Raw genomic sequence first — 17,178 nt, forward strand, 5'->3', positions numbered from 1 at the left:
GGACACTCCATTGGTTTAAATTTCTTAGGAATTTCCTTCATGATGTCACTTTCCCCAAAATAGAAGTTGGTATAGCAATGCTGGTGATGTGATGAAGCATGGTGATTCCATGCTTCATCTGTATCCATTCTTTTGACCACACTTTTTTTGTGGTGGAGTTTGTCATTAGCCCTATGGCTCCTTAATGTCTAGACACAAAAGATCTTGTATTGTTGATGAGGCTTATGATCACTAATAAAAAGACCTTCCATGGAGTCAGATTGAAGGAATGGTTGACAGATACTAGGCAAGAGGAACTTCCCAGCTCAAGCACTGACTACCATGCTCCTTTCAAGATGTCCCAGGCTACTTTGGGTCCCAGTTTGCTGACCACAGAACAAGGTATGACCCTACACTCCTGCAGGTGAAAAATACATGCTGAAGCAACTGAGGATAAAACTCAGTTTTACTGTAGATGAGTGATCTTTAAAAGTCAAGATTCATTATCAGAAAATCAGACCCATCCCCTGTCCTCAAAGACAGCTAATGGCTCTTCATGCACAAGTCTCAAGAACCCTGCAAGACAATGTCCCTCAACACAGCTTTGAATTTTTTCATAACTGAGAACAGAAAGAACAAAGCCAGAAGGAACTATGCGGAGTAGCCCCCTAAACGTGCTCAGGTCAAAACTGCTAATGGGTGTGCCCTGCAAACAGCAGCATCTTATGCCACTTACCTCATAACAGTTCATCATGAACAGTTCTTAGCAGGAATAAAAGATAAACTATCCAGGTGTGGAAGACATTCCAGTAAGAGCTCCATGTTGAGTTATGAAAGCAGAGACTAATTTTCTCCTGTCCCATTAGTAAAATAGTCTGGCATTTAGTCTGTGACTGAAAACATCTCCTAAGATCTCCTGGGATTGCCCGTCATATATAATGCTGTCGCCAGAACCCCGTACATGATGTTTCACTAACTACTCACTACATCACAGATAGCAGTTATCTTGCAATATGACAGGACTAGCATAATCTTTTAAGAGTAGCTACAAAAAAAATTATCTACTTGCTTGTGCAAGTGTTTTACTACCCAAAGCATTTTAACAGAGCTAGAAAAGGCCTTTAAAGTTGCTCCAACTTAGTCTCAGCCAATTTATTACAAAACAACACTTGCAGGCCCCTCAACTATGATACAACATAGATGGATTTGATATCGTTTGCCCCCAGTTAGGTTGAGCAGTTCTAATCATGCCAAGCAAGTACTGGCTAATTTATGGTTAATATCTGTTCCATAATTACTAGTGATTAAGAAATAAAACTTTAGGATTTTTTAAAAATCTGTTCTCTACCACCCACGTAAGTAGATAAACACTTGTGAAATAATCATGCTGAAATTTAGAGATTAAAGGCCAAATTTGACTTTTCTATAACAAGGATTACCACAGGGCTCCGGTCTAACTCAAAAAAAAATGGATTTTGTAATCAAATAGAAAAGACTCGTTTGTTCTAAGCATTATGAAAACTAGACATCAACAACAGGCAAATAATTGAATCCAGAAGAGAGAAGGCTCTACAAAACCCTTTCTCTAGGTCAGCAGCATACCAGAATCTTAACATTGGCATATTTTTGGCAGGTGGCTCAGAGGCCACCTCATTCAATTTCCTCTACCCATCAGTGAAAAATAGGAAGTACTGTATCAGAAACAAGTCTGGGAATGAACTACGCTTAGTAAGCAACTGGATTGAAAACAAATCATATTAAAAAGGCTTCCAGTAACATTGTATTAGTAAAATTCAACCACATCTGATTACTACATTGTTTCTAACCTTTTAAAAGGACATGTGGTTACTTCCATGTAGTCCGTGGCAAATACTAAAAGGAGAATGCTAGAGTAAGCTATGTAATTTAAATACAGAAGTCACTGGAAATAAGCAACTAGGACAACAAAACATGCCTGAAAAGTTGCTTTATTTGTTCATAAGGTCTGTGCGTTACAGCAAGCATATGTTTAGCTACTGTGGACAAAGTTCAGTCTGGAAGAGCATTAAATGTTAACCACAGAGATGTGTAGCAAGTAGAGCCCACATTTGCACACAACACTGTTTTTCTATTGCTGAATCAAACATTCATGAGTTACAGATCTTTGAGATCTTTCTGGATGTTCCATAATGTATCCGCGCTCTTCTTCAGCTGAGCCACCTCATCATCCTTCAGCTTTTGGTTGATGACACTTGTCAATCCAGAGGCACTTAGGACAGCAGGAAGGCTCAAGAAGACATCATTCTCAATCCCATACTTTCCCTACCACAAAAGAGATTAGTCAGACATGACCCCATCAAATCAGATCTCCTTTAAGTTTATATAGCAGGAAGCCTTCCGAGAGCAGAGCTCAAGACCATCATTTTGCAACATGCAAAAAGTTTTCAGCAATAATATATTTGAGAAAATAAAAGCACAGAACTGTTTTAGACCACGATTGGCAATTTTGAGATGGCCAATTTCAGAAACCTCACCTCCAAACCTCTCATTTATGTACAGCAAGACAAAGTTCAAAGACATACAAGGAGCAGTAAATTCGGCTTCCTCAGAGTCCTTGCTGCACCAGAGGTTATACAACTGCTACAGATTAGATGTAGCCAGTTATACCACCTATAAAAGGGCATAGCTCTCCTTCCTAGCACCTTTGCTAGGCAATGGTTCATAGAATCATAGCTGGGCCTCCATGAAGTTTACTATTTTTGCATTGAAACTTCTTTCTAGCGAATATGCATGCCACACATGGAAAGCTTTACACAAGGTTAGTACAACACCGGGTAGAGTACAACGAACTTAGCCTACCCTCTTCACAAGTATGGAGCTGAAACTAAGAGGTCAGATTAGAAAAAATGCCGTAGTAAAATTCCATTTTAAATTCAAATCAATATTTTAAAGCTTTCTTTGTTCAGCACCTTGCTAATTGAGATGATTTAGCTTTTCCATAACAACAAAATGAACTAGAGCATGCAATTAGCCACCACTTACCTTTACCAGTGTTGAGACTGAATGAACCCGGCACAAGTTCTTCAACATGGTCTCACAGAGCTCAGCAACGCTAAGGCCAATAGCCCAGTTTGTGTATCCCTTAAGTTTGATTACCTCATAGGCACTAAGGAAATATTGAAACACAGTTGCATTAAGATGTCTTCAAGACACTGCATGAATGCTAAGACTGAAGATGAGTGAATGTTTCCCACCGAAAAAATGTGAAGCTCCTGTGACACACATTCTAAATTTTGGAATTAAAATGGCAAAATAAGTTACATTATTTCAGCATTAGAGGATAAAGTCCACATTATCTAACAGATATAATAAAGAAGCCCTATTGTTCTCACAGGATTAACTGAAAACAAAAATAGCTTCCATCTATGAAGAGTTCTTAGCGTTAAGTAGAAAACCAGACAGCTACAACTGAACAAGTTCTCTATTCAAGACACATTTGAGCACGTTTGAAATAGGTAAACATTTAGAGTCAGTCATGCACTATCTACAGACACATCCATTCTTTTTTAACCAACATTTTCATTTACTTTATGCCTGTATAGTCCTTTTCCACAAGAGAAGTGATTTAGCAACTCTAGGCAAGTTTCCTCTAAGTCAATGAGTAGGTTTTCCCAAGTCAATTCCAATGCTCCACTCACAGAAGCAAACTTTCTTTGTTCAAAGGGCAAGATGCTAAGAAAGGTTAACCATTTCAGAAGCTACTTGCAAGAAAATAAGTGCACAGAGCTCTAAGCACTGCAGTGGTAAAGTGGATGTCACACAATAGCTGGTCTTCCTGCAGGATAAAGCTTACCAACCGATACCCTTCATGCCTGGGTTTAAACTAGTAGTTCCACTTACTCATGAAACCCGCTAAACATAAGGGCATGAAAGCTGCAGCAGAATGGACAGGCAGTGACAAAAAAGGCAGTAAACAAACTAGTTATTTTCAACATAACATATATCCACCTTATTCTTCAAGTCACTTTACCTTTCAACCACTTGCTTATGGACCTCCTTCCAGTTCTCTGGATCTTTGTCAGTTCCCATAGCAGGATTCAGCTCCTGGAGAGAAACACCTGCCACATTAACTCCGCTCCAAACAGCAACTGTAACAGAGAGAGTACATAAGTTTCAATAGCATTTAGTGACTTTCCCCTCCACTTTTCCTATCCAAGATAACTGGAAAAAATAGTAGTAGTAGCCAGAACTACAATAATGTTTGAGGTAGATTTTTTAAGTCCTCAGAAATAACTCTAGTTATAAGAAAACTCTGGGGGTCAAATATGAGACTATTTTAGTACTGGCACTTAAACAAGTCAATCACAACATATGAACAACAGAACTTTCAGTCCCCGGAAGGTGTAAGATAGCTACTTTTGAAGTCAGAAACCTCCAGTTCTAGCAAAAAGGCACATCTTAGCTGTTCAGCCTTTCAAGACTTGTTTTAATCAAAAATTGCCATCTCACTAATCAGTATTAGGGTTACCCTTCAAGAATTATGCTCTTATTTCCCTGAATAACAAGGTAGCAACATGCAAGCTTAGACTACGAAGAGAAGAATTTGCTCATCTCCCTTCATATTGGGAGCTTACAGGCAGAATCATTCTTTTTCTGTGAAGTAATTGGGAATTCTTAGTTACTTTAAAGCAAAAACAGCTATAATACTGAAACAACATGAGCTCTCTATGTTCAGCAAAGTCTGCTTTCATTACAGTGTAGGGTTGGCTTCAGTAAATACTGTTGTTGATCAGACACTGTACTTTGATCAAAAGCAATGGGACACTGAAGAGGTGACTCCCTTAAAAATACACAGCACTTAAACATAAAGCAGTATCAATTTACAAATGGTCTGTGGCATAATTTCAGACTTGAAATACATGAACTGAAATAAAACAGAAGCTTTTTTGATTTCACAGTTTTGAAACCATCTTCTTTTAAATAGCATGAAGAAAAGTCGTAAAATAAGGTAAGAGAATTTTGTTAGCCTGAATCTGGATTGCTAGCTTTTTCTACTACTTGCAACAAGCTCTACCATTGATCTAACAAGAGCCAATAATGCTTTCAGAGAACTATGCTACAGGCTACATTACAATAATCCAAAATATGAAGATAAACAGAAGTAGTAATCTGTAGGACACAACTTTAGCTAAGAAAATCAGTCTTTACAGTTTAGGGTTTAATCATATAGCCACAATCACTTCTACCAAAAAGGTGTGGCTAGATTTCTTTGACTTGTCTCAATTCTAATCTTCATAAAAATAAAGCACAGTGATAGTTACCCAAGCTCAGCTACATCTGTTCTTTCAGAATTTTGTAACACCCCTTAGACCTCAACCTCTAACATAGTATTGCTTACTCCCCTAAGGAGGCCAGAACTGCTCCTTACCACTTGAATCACCATGTTCCCCCAAGATCCAGCCATGGCAGCTGGTTGGGTGGATGCCAAGTCTCTCAGCCATCAAATAGCGAAATCTAGCTGTATCTAGATTGCAGCCACTTCCAATCACACGATGTTTTGGCAGGCCACTCAGCTTCCATGTGACATAGGTTAATATATCCACTGAAAAGAAAAACATGCACAGTAAATGACACCATTGACATACATCAAGAATGCTCCAACAATTACTTTACTGCAAGTTGGAGGGCAATCAGGAGAACTGACCAACGAGCACCATTGTGTTTTCAAAGTATTTCAGGTCTAACTATTTAGAGTATTAAAATGAATGCACTGCTTGAAATTTAGGACCCATAAAGTTACTACGCAAAGAACATTAAATAAGGTCTTTGGAGATTAGTATCCTACCAGCTAAAGTTGGAGGTAGTTTTTTTGGTGCAGTTAAACCCCCAGGGCATCCAGAATTAGGGCTGAACTCACGTGGCCAAAACATTCAAGCAGTTTCCTGAGGTAACATTACCTTCCACTTCATCACAATAAGAGACAAGGCAATTGACAATGAAATATGTTTGAGATCTATGTACTTCTTTCTGGTAAGTACTTCAGTTTACTTTCTTGAACCAATTTGTTCATTATACAGTTTCTGCAGACTGCCTTAGTAGCATGAAAAGCCAGATAAACAACACGCTTTAGCTGTATGTGGCTCTAAAAACAGAGGAAAAAAAATTGCTAGGTTGGGGAAGACAGAAAAGGATGTGAGCAGAGAGAAAAAAAACTAATCCACAACTCAAAGCAACAATAACAAACAGGCTGTAATAATTAACTACAGCTTCAAAACTCTCAAAAGCCATCCAGTTTTCAGGAGGAAACACATTTCTGCATATAGATCCAAAATACATTACTTGCTCTGCTCAGGCACCAAAACCATGTCATTTCAGTACAGATCACACTTTGCTGTTACAAGCGACATCAGGCATAGCGGCCCTACAGCTTCACGTGGGACAGTTCTTGCCAGTATCACAGTAATATACACAGACAGAGCACTTCCCTATCCAACAGCTACAATTGCTCTGGCAGTTTGGCTTTCAAGTCAGGTGCCAAGACAGGTGCCCAGACTTTGAGCTCCACTTTGTAACCTTATTGTCTGCCTACAGTAGGGCATTACACAGGACAGGCAGAAAACATTTCTACCTGAGCCACATCCCAAACAGACCCAATAAAGTTAAACAAGTAAGGACATCAAGGTCACACGCCAACACAAGATGCAGTGTGTTAAGTCCCTTCTAATGGCCGCACAATAGCTTCCACTATATAAGAATAGCAGACAAAGCTACACACATTTTGAGAAAACAAATAATTATAAAAATAATTCTGGAAAAGCAACGCACAATTCTCCTCATGCAACCGGAGAAGTCCATAACATTTCATAGTTTAATGCTAGCCAGCAACTAAGCACCACACAGCCGCTTGCTCACTTGCTGCCCCAGCAGACTGAGAGGAAGAGAATTGCAAGGATAAAACTGAGCGGAAGCTTCTGGACTGAAATAAGAACAATTTAGTAATTATTATTTTATTATTATTTAATTTCAATAACAAAAACTGTGATGAAAACAAAGATAACAGAAATAAAACCAAGACAGGCAAGTGATGCAAATGAAACTAAATGCTCACCACCACCCAAGCGGTGCTCAGCAAGCCCCCGAGCAGTGACCTCCTGGCCAACCTTCCTCCTAGTTTTACTGACGAGCACAATATCATATGGTGTGGAATATTCCTTTGGTCAGCAGGGGTCAGCTGTCCTGGCTCTGTTTGCTCCCAGTCTTTTGTGCACCATCAGCCTACTCACTGGCAGTGTGGTATGAGGAACAGAAAAGGCCTTGACTCTGCATAAGCACTGCCTAACAATAACAAAAACATCACTCTATTATCAACCCTGTTCCCACCACAAATCCAAAACATAGGCCCAGACCAACTACTATGAAGAAAATTAACTCTACCCCAGCCAAAACCAGCATATTCTCCACTCTTTTTATAGCATTTACATAATGCTCAGGTCCCACACTACTCAATGCATCCTCATTAAACACCACCAGCCTCTTTCCTATCCTTCCATACATAACACAGGTATCATTCCCTTAGTCTATGGACCACACCTGCAAAGTGTCTTTAAAATGTCCATTGAGTCCATGACTTTGGGCTCCACCTGTTATAGTGGTCATTCAGGACAAGAGGAGGGTGTGCTGTGTGGAGGTGAGTACCAAAGTCAGCTCGGGTCAAGTTACTGCTGTGCTTGCACTGCTTCTTGTAAGGCTTGTCCCCTCCCCATTTGTTCAGGTGATTCCTGCTATGGTAATTCCTATAACACATAATTCGCATAATGGATTTTCACTCAGGAATGAATCAACTTGAGTTACACACTGGACTCCCCCATCCTTCTTCATTACCCACCAAAGTGCATCAAGTCCTCGAGCAAAAAGAATCCCAAAAGCAGGTTTACCCTTTCCTGAGGAAGGGATAGCCCCAGACAGTTTTTCCTGAAAGTTCCTTATATGCGCTACAGGGATCTCATCTCCTTCCACAGTATGCAGGAGTTTTAGTTGGCCAGGGTTAGTTTGACTAGCATACTCTCTAGTGTCAATTAGCATTAATGGCTCCTGCTAAATGCGTATCCTAATCTTGGATGTCCCAGCACCAACTACTCTCTGTGTACTTTTTAGACAGCACTTCATATTGTTCGTTTTTCCCAGATGCTGGTGCATGCCATGTTCCTTCACTGAGGTACTTGAGACTGCTTTGGAAAATAGTCCCATTGTCCAATTCAGTTTTCAGGGTGCCATGTTGCCACAAAACTGGCTTTTCCAAGTCCAAGATAGGATTCCAGGCAGTACCACGCGTCACATGGTATGTTTCCATCCATCCAGTAGTTGCTTTCACTGTTGTAAGGACATGGTGCTTGCCATGGCAGGTTTGTAGTAGTGAAACTTCCCCATATTGATATTTCAGCCATCATACTCTATACCCAAAAGAGTTCAGCCACTTAGCTCATTCTGTTACAGTGCACATTTGACATTCATGGATGACTATTGATGCTATTGCACTGGTTAAGTCCACCCTCTATCACAAGCTCACTTGAATGTCGCATCCTTTCCTGGATGTCTTGATGTGTCATGGGTCTAACAAATAGTTCATCTTTATGTTCCAAATCCAGATCTACCTGAGCCACTTCAATTCTAGCAGCCTGATCCATCATTGTTTCAATATTCTTCAGCAGAAGAACTGTTGGGTATGCGAGCATCTACACAACATACTTTTAAAACTAACGGCTGCTTGGATAGAGAACCATCCTGCCATAATTCAGCAGCTCAGATGGGTTCACCTCTGGGCTGCCAGCTCATCCGCTTCCATTGCTGTAACCACTGCCACAGAGCATGCATTGAGGGAAGAGTTATTAACGTGCCATTCTGTATTTCATCCACAAAGAGCCTCTCAGGGGAATTAATTGTTAAACGTCCCCATGAGACAGTACCTGACATACAGCAATGGCTCAGTACACAGCCCAAATATCAGATTAAGCTCAGGGTCAGTGCTTTAATAACATCTCCCAGGGAAGACATTACTAACCACTACATAACACATTAAACTGAGAAAGACAACACCAATTTAACACGTGCGGCAAAAAGCTCACCACAGATCTGAAATTAGCATTGAGAGCAGATGATCAATATCATGACCTGCAACTGCTAACAGATATCATTTCCTTCTAATGTTCTCCGGTCAATCTGTTATCTCATACCCCTCAAGGCTCACATTGGGCATCAAAAAGGACTGTTGCGATTTAACCCCAGCCAGCAATTAAGCACCATGCAGTCAGTCACTCCCTCCCTGCCCAAGCAAGATGGAGGAACAGAATTGGAACGGTAAAAGTGAGGAAGCTCATGGGTCAAGATAAAACATTTTAATAACTGAAATAAAACTACCTAAAAAATTGTAATGAAAAGGAAAATGAAGATGAATAAAAGCCAAGAAAGACAAGTGATGCAAATGAAAACTGTTCACCACCAACCAAAGCTCTGACAGTTTCCAAGAAGTGACGCCCTGGCCAGCCTTCCCCTTAGTTTTATTGCTGAGCATGACAGCATATGGTGTGGAATACCCCTCTGGTCAGCTGGGGCCAGTTGTCCTGGCTCTGTCTGCTCCGAATCTTTTGTGCCCCACCAACCTACTCACTGGCAGGGTAGTACAAGGAGTAGAAAAGGCCTTGATTCTGCATAAGCACTGCTCAGCAATAACATTACCAACACTGTTCCCAGCACAAATCCAAACCACAGCCCCATACTAGTATGCTACATGAAGCAAGTTGACTTCACCCCAGACAAAACCAGCACAAACAAGAACAATTCGATCTTTGACTAAGTTTGACTTTCAGATAAGCATTTAAAAATGCCATAAGCTATTGTATTTGCACACTATTCACTTGCTCAGTACCCTAGCATTCAGTAGTACTAATTCTACACCAGCTAATTACTCAATCACCAGCCAAGCTGCTTGATTTACATGCACTGACTCTGCCAACTTATGTTTAAAAGCAGTGTGACTTCATTGTCACGGTTCTGCAGAAATGGTTTCACTCAGGCAAAAGGCCACCTGACAAACACTCCACAATGCGTACCAGAACGGTTAGTCAGCTTTAGATATCCAAATATCCAAGCTGCAATGAGATGTCTGCAGGTGAGCACACAATTAGGTGCAGTAAGTTACAACTAAGCGTTTCCTACTCTAACTGAACTATGTAGTCCAGCTAGCAATACCCCCACCACAAGCTTCAGCATGCAAACTTTTCTGAAAACATTGCCAAGCCTATAGAAGAGGTTCTTCATCCTGAAAAATGGTCATATAATATCTAGACAAAGAACAAAGTTATGATTTACAAACAATTGAAAAGCAAAATGGGTGTCTCCTTTAGAGATTTTAAGCTACCTACTGTTTAAGCCAAAGTATGTTAAGAACCGAAATATTTACCACAAGGCAAGCTTTTAAAATACAGACACCATGAGAAGTTCAGAATAAAGACAGCATTGGAAAGTACAGAATGTTTGTATTCTGTTGTTAGCAGCTACATGGTAGATGTCCGCACAAAGCTATTCTCAACATTCAATTTGTATTCAATAGGACTGATAAAACATTAGTTCTCCAACAAATAGGATTTTTAAGTGTTCTAGGAAAATATTGCTTTACCTGGGTTGGAGACCACCAGGATGGTGCAGTTGGGGCTGTATTTGACAACCTGAGGAATGATGAATTTGAAGACATTCACGTTCCTCTGAACCAGGTTGAGACGACTCTCCCCCTCTTGCTGACGAACTCCCGCAGTTACTACCACAATCTTGGAGTTGGCTGTGACAGCATAGTCTACAACAAAGCATGAGGGAGAAGAGAGAGGATATGTTAAATAGATATCACTAATTTCAATAGCACTGTGCTCATATAAGTCCTATGGGTAGCTGCTCTACTGTGCATGCACTCAAACTCAAAAACCATGAGAGATCAACACCACCAGCATCTCTTAGCAGTCTCACTAGATCAACATGTGGATCTTGGGAGTATATTCAGTCCCTCTGAATCTCATTCCTACTATCCAAATAACAATATTTTCTTCCACATCAAGGAGGTACGAGTTTCACCCAAATCAATTTTACCTAACAAGCCCAAAACTGTAGAGTGGCCATTAAAGACCTAAGAGAGCCCAGATTAAGACTAATCCTATTGTTATCATGTTTGTCTGAACTCACCTCGATTCGTACACCTTTCAATGCCAAATCCTTAGAATTCTTTAGGGTTACATAACTAGTGCTCCACTACTGAGCAAACTCACAGCATACCAATATGAAATAAAAGAAACTGAGGTTCACCTTTGTCTGCCACAATCTTGTGAGTGTGAAGGAACAAGCTCCCATGCTGTAAATCCATCATTTCTCCTTTAAGTTTGTCTTCCAGAACATCAACCAGAGCAAGCTCATCACAAAGACCCTGAATATAACAAAATTTGAAACAGTCAATGAAGCAGTTAACTTGCATTTTAAAGTTAGACTTGAGCAGAGCTGTATTACACTATAAAGTAGCATGTCACACATCTGAAAGCATCTCTTCGTCAAAGGTAAAACAACACGACAGCCTTGTCTTGGTGTTCTGATGTACGTCACAGTAACAGAGTCAGAGGCCACTACAGCACAGCTTCATAAAACCCATACTTCCCAGAAGAAGCGTTGCTTGTGCGGTGTTTAAGTGCACAGCTAACCCTTTGCTAGTAAGGCACTCCATGATTTTGTTATTATCTTAGGAAAAAAGTTGTATCTTTGAGTTGTAACAAACCTTTTAAATCTATCTAGCAAATAGGCCTATTTTAAATATTAAATACCTAATACAACAAACCGCATATCAGCAAATAAATATTCCCTTATAACATCCCCTCAACCAATTCATTTCACTAAATATAGACTGGAAACAGACTTGTTTTCCTCAATACTAAATATAGTATCAAGAGAGAACAGATTCTTTATCTAATTTTCTCTAATACAGCTACTACATTATACTTACTTTGAACAACAGTTTTAGCCATGTATGCTTGTCATCCAGCCAGGTTCAGCTGGGAGATAGTGTCATATCATTTTAGAACAGGGAGAAAGTTAAAGGGGTGGAGGAAAAAGGCATTCTGCTTTTATGCAAAGTTTTACTGCCTTTTGACAGAAGCGTTTACTATCCTTGTAAATTCTACTATGCTTAAAAGCTTATTATTGAGTAAGTTATATTGAGATTCAAATTACTACTTCTGTTTCTTTTCCTTGGTATCTATAACCCACTTAAAAGCAAATAAATCATTTCAATACTATTGAAAAATATTACTACTGCAAGCAAACATCTTTGTTTACTTTTATATAAAGGTAACACTATTTCACCCGGGAATATTAATTATTAACATCAATTAAACTACTTTAAATACGAAACAATATGCACTAACTTTCCTGTGGAAAAATATGTTTAACAGCAGGCAGATTCAAGTTTTTCATTTCATACTTTAAGATAGCATTAGAGGTCACTGCTTCACTGCATTGCTTCCTTCCACAGCTGATTTGATCAACTACTGAAGGAACACCTTAAGAATATTGGCACTTGCTCTGTTCTCAACATAGTCTGCAGGGTGAAAATGAAGTTCCAGTTATTTCAATGCTATGAAGAAGCATCCTTAACTGAAATCACTAGTGTTAAACTAAGTTACTATAACCAGGATTTGAAAAAAGGAATGCATGGAACTGTGCAATTCCAGATAGATTTATACACACACAGTGTCTGACAACACAGGACTTTCAGCCTAGACCTTGCAACCAGCATTCACCAGACTGAGCAGGTTCTCACTGAAACAGTAGAGGACCTGGAATAGCTCCAATGACTAATCTCATGAATTTGCATCAGTGTTGCCTACAGAAGGATTCCGCTCATTATTCCATGCACACAGGAATGAAGTCTACCAAGTCACCAAATGCAGCTTACAATATTCTCATTGAAAACAGCTGACTTGTAACTGAGGAGATGTTTCCATTTCTAAAACAGTATGGCAGCACCAGTAACTTGTCTCTCAGAGTGAGCTAAAAATAATCAACATGTAAGTTTTAGTGCCATTCAAACTAATCTATTAAATACATCAGTAAACTGAAATTTAGTATTAGTACACTGTTTAGTTTTATAAAATTCAAAGCCATCTAAAACCCAACTGCATCTACATATTAAAGTACAGGAAAACAGGTACAAAATTTTATGCTGTGGTTTCACAAAGACATCTTGGGTGAGTCAACCACCTTGCACAAGTCAAAGCCACATCTAATTCAGTGACAAGAATCAGATGTTTTTCTCTAATAAAAAATGTTTTATACTACAGGTTATATTTGTGAGACAATAAGAGAGCAAAAGCCTGTTTGAAATAAACTCCATCATGCCATAATTCAAGCTTGAAAAATTTAAAACCAGTTTTTACTCCGAGTTTGGTGCATAAAACTCATTATTAGTGAAACCTGGTGAAAGCAGAATTTCATCCTGCTTAGGACAATGTATTAAACAAAGATGAATGCTGGCTTGTAGTGAAGTTTGTGTTTAACTTCACATAGCTCCCTCACTGCCAACTACACAGGTTACAGTACTCTTTCAAAACCAAAAAGAGTTCAGACCACAGGAGGCAAACATTTGCTTAAAAAGTATAAATATAAAACTCCACAATGAAAAGCCATTGTTTTCATTAAATATCTCCTCTAGTTACAGTTTTAAAAGTTATTTTTTAGTTTCACTGCAGCCTTTCCTTAATGTCATCTTTTCCTTGCTCACAAGCCTCATTAATATCAACAAGTGAAAATCCTTAATTATTTTTTTAATTATTACAGCACTAGTATTTTAAACACACATCCTTAAGATAATAGGTAGAAGGAGGACCATGTCCAAATAAAACACAGCTGGTTTAGTAGTACATGCAAGGTTTCTGATCTCACTGTGAGCTACCCGATTCAAGATCTGCTCCTGCAAGTGGGAAAGGCAGATCTGCAGCTCCCATTTGTCTTTTCAAAAACAGCACAAAAGAATCAAATGTAACTAGTTTACAATATTCTCTAAAATCAAAATGCAAAATACAAGAGAGCCTTACTGGACAATAAGCCTTGGCTTTGCTCAAAGACCACAACATGAGATTTGAAAAAAATAAATCCATAAAACCCCTCACAAAACAGTAACAGGAAGAGTCAGAATAACCTCAGTCCAGACCTGTTTTTAGTTTTTGGAACACTAGCTAAAAACCTCACTGGAAAAATAGAGCCACACAACCAAGCAATAAGAGGTTAAGAAAAAAAGAAGTCTACTGAAGGTAATAGCAGTATTTTCAGTTACTATGGCATATGTGCACTAAAAGAGTAAAAAGCAAACACGCATAGTTCTGATTCTTATACCATATTTTACACGAATTTCTGCTCTCTGCATTCTTCCCACATCAGAACTCTCCCACCAAGCAAACTCCAGATTTGTTGTGGAAGAATAAGAAAATTAAAATGAGAAAGAGAAGTTTGCCAGGGCTTCAGAGCCATTGCTCACTACATTCTCCCAGCAGCCTGCAAAATAACTGTGTCTAATTAGAGAGGTACTGCTAAGCACAGCTGGAAAGGGTGAAAGAACAAGGAGACACTGAATGAGGTCAGCCTTTCATGAACAGCGAAGGTCACTGCTCGCTTAGACAAACTGCAAGTGATTCATGTGTGCATTCCTGTAGTAACCTACTAAATTCCACAGCATTTGCTAAGACAAAGAGGCAGTGCAAAACGCTAGAGCAGTAGGACGTTGAATACCAAGTTGTCCTTGAGCCGTACCTTTCCAAGGATGCTGATAGCACAGGCCATCCCAACCTGTCCAACCCCCACAACCGTTATCTTGTTGTTCGGGACCGTGGCTGCCTCAGCAACCGGAGTGATCAGTTTCTCCTTGAGAGTAGCCATGGTGTTCTGCAAGAAGAGACAGGAAGGCTTGGTTCAAAGCAAGCCAGCTCAAACCGGAAAGCATGCTCTGGATTTAAGAGGTCACCTACTACAGCCGGAAACTTGCCGATGGAAGTGCTGTGAGCGGCTGCTGACGGTAGTTTACATAAGGCGGCACATGAGCTCGCTGCCCTTGCTCACAGGGCTCCTTCCACTCCATGAGTTACCAGCCCACACACGTTCCCACCCTGCCTGGGCCGCAAGGATCTCTGGTTCCCGTCCCTCCCTGCCACCCAAGCAGGGCAGTTATTTTGGCAGCACATAACAGGTTTTCCTTCTGTTCGCAGAGTTTCCAGAGCCTCCCTACAGAAATACCTTCGCCGAGGAGCTCTTCCAGTACCTGAAGGGGCAACAGGAAAGCTGGGGAAGGGCTTTTTACAAGGGCATGTAGTGAGAGGACGACAGGCAATGAGTATAAACTGGAGAGGGGCAGATTTAGACTAGACATAAGGAGGAATTTCTTCACCATGAGAGTGCTGAGGCACTGGCACAGGTCGCCCAGGGAAGCTGTGGATGCCCCATTCCTGGAGGTGTTCAAGGCCAGGCCGGATGGGGCCTTGGGCAGCCTGATCTAGTGGGATGTCCTTGCCCATGGAGGGGGGAAGGGGTGTGGAACTAGATAATCTTTAAGGTCCCTTCCAACTCAAACTATTCCATGCGTTAGCGGCTCTTTGGCGCACACCTCCCTTTCAAGGGCCCATCAGGGCCCCGGGACTGGTAATAAAACCACAAACGGGCTTGGGAACAATAAGCCTGCGGGATTTTTCCGTCTCGTTTCCATTCGTCCCCGAGGCTCAGCCCATGGAGCCCGGCGCGGTGCCTCCCACCCTCGCCCGCATCCGCTAACCCCTCCCTCCCCGGCCAAGCCGCGGAGCAGCGAGGGGCTGCACGTGGGGTCGCCCCTAGGGCTGATGCGCACGGCCCCAGCGTTCCCGCCGAACGCTCAACAGCGAGCCACCACCTGGCTCCGACCCCGCACGCAGACCCCGGGACGCCAACCCACCGTCCCTCCAGCGTCGCCCCCGAAACGGGGATCCCATCCATTCCCCTCCAGCACGTCCCCCACTGAAAACCCATCCTTCCCCCCCCACCACCGGGAACGCCAGCCATCTCCCTCCGGGAACCGCCCCTACCGGGAAACCCATCTATCTCCCTACTGCACCCCACTCCTCCCCCGCCCCCCCCCCGGGAACCCCATCCATCCCTCACACACACACACACACAGGGCACCCTATCCATTCCCTTCCAGCATCCCACACACACACACCGAGGACCCTCCCTACCTCTCGCCCCCCCTCCCAAACAGGCACCGTTGGGTGCCCAACCCACCCAACCAACCGTTCCTCAAGCATCATCCCCCATTGGGGACCCCATCCATCCCCTTTCAACATCCCCCCCGACGGGGACCCCATCCATCCCTCCACATCCTTACCCCTCCCGCATCCCCTCACCCCCACCGCGAACCCCATCCATCCTTCTACGGCCTTACCCCTAGCCCCATCACCGGGGACCCCAACCGACCGTCCCTCCAGCATCCCCCCCAACGGAGACTCCTCCCTCCCCCCAGAGGATCCCATCCATCTCCCTCCAGCACCTCCTCCCCCCCCACCGAGGAATCCAACTCCTTCCAGCATCCCACCCCCCCCCCCCGCCGGGGGCCCCATCCATCCTCCTCCATCATTCCCTCATTCCCTAGGCACCCAACCAAGAGCATCTTCCCCTTCGGGGACCCCATCCATTCCCCTCCACCACCACCCCGCAATCGGGAACCCATCCATCGCGTTCCAGCATCTTCTCCCACCGAGGACCCCATCTAACCTCCCTCCACCATCCTCTCCCCCCCCCCCCCAATCCTCTCCCCCCCCCCAATCGGGAACCTCATTTATCCCCATCCATCTCCTTTCAGCACTCCCCCCCACCTCCCGGGAACCCCATCCACCATCCGCCCCCCTCACCCCTGGGAACCCCATCCATCCCCCTCCATCCAGCATCCCCCCCCCCCCACCGCGGCCCCCATCCATCCCGTTCCAGCATCCCCCGCCGGCGAGGCTCGCCCCGCACGCACCGACGAGGCTGGGCGCGGGGAGAGGCGATGGTACAACAGCCGCCGCGGCTCGGGTCTCAGCAATGAGGGCTCCGCAGCGGAAGGGGCGTTCCCGGGGCTCGCGGGGAGGTGGCGGCCGCCGCGCTCAATCCTCACCAAGGACGCAGGCTCAAGGTGCC

At 42.6% G+C, this 17,178-nt stretch overlaps 1 protein-coding gene across 1 annotated transcript; it reads right to left on the reverse strand.

The window, feature by feature from the left end:
* Window positions 1-1,930: 1,930 nt before the first annotated feature.
* Window positions 1,931-17,174, reverse strand: LDHB (lactate dehydrogenase B). Its single transcript, XM_054084408.1, has 8 exons — window positions 17,021-17,174; window positions 14,791-14,922; window positions 11,305-11,422; window positions 10,631-10,804; window positions 5,387-5,560; window positions 3,989-4,106; window positions 3,001-3,124; window positions 1,931-2,280 (listed from the first exon to the last, which is right to left on the reverse strand). Exons 2-8 carry the CDS (start codon window positions 14,914-14,916, stop codon window positions 2,113-2,115), a joined length of 1,002 nt encoding a protein of 333 aa, XP_053940383.1. The 5' UTR covers window positions 14,917-14,922; window positions 17,021-17,174; the 3' UTR covers window positions 1,931-2,112.
* Between the last annotated feature and the right edge of the window lie 4 nt (window positions 17,175-17,178).

Source organism: Cuculus canorus, chromosome 1, assembly GCF_017976375.1.
Source record: "Cuculus canorus isolate bCucCan1 chromosome 1, bCucCan1.pri, whole genome shotgun sequence".
NCBI lineage: Eukaryota > Metazoa > Chordata > Aves > Cuculiformes > Cuculidae > Cuculus > Cuculus canorus.

What these genes read in the sequence shown, in the direction of transcription:
- LDHB (XM_054084408.1), bottom strand. Translation starts at nt 14,916, where the DNA reads ATGGCTACTCTCAAGGAGAAACTGATCACTCCGGTTGCTGAGGCAGCC. An exon ending in CTATCAGCATCCTTGGAAAG is followed by an intron (nt 11,423 to 14,790) that starts GTACGGCTCAAG and finishes TGTTATATTCAG; the next exon opens with GGTCTTTGTGATGAGCTTGC. An exon ending in CATAAGCAAGTGGTTGAAAG is followed by an intron (nt 3,125 to 3,988) that starts GTAAAGTGACTT and finishes ATATTTCCTTAG; the next exon opens with TGCCTATGAGGTAATCAAAC.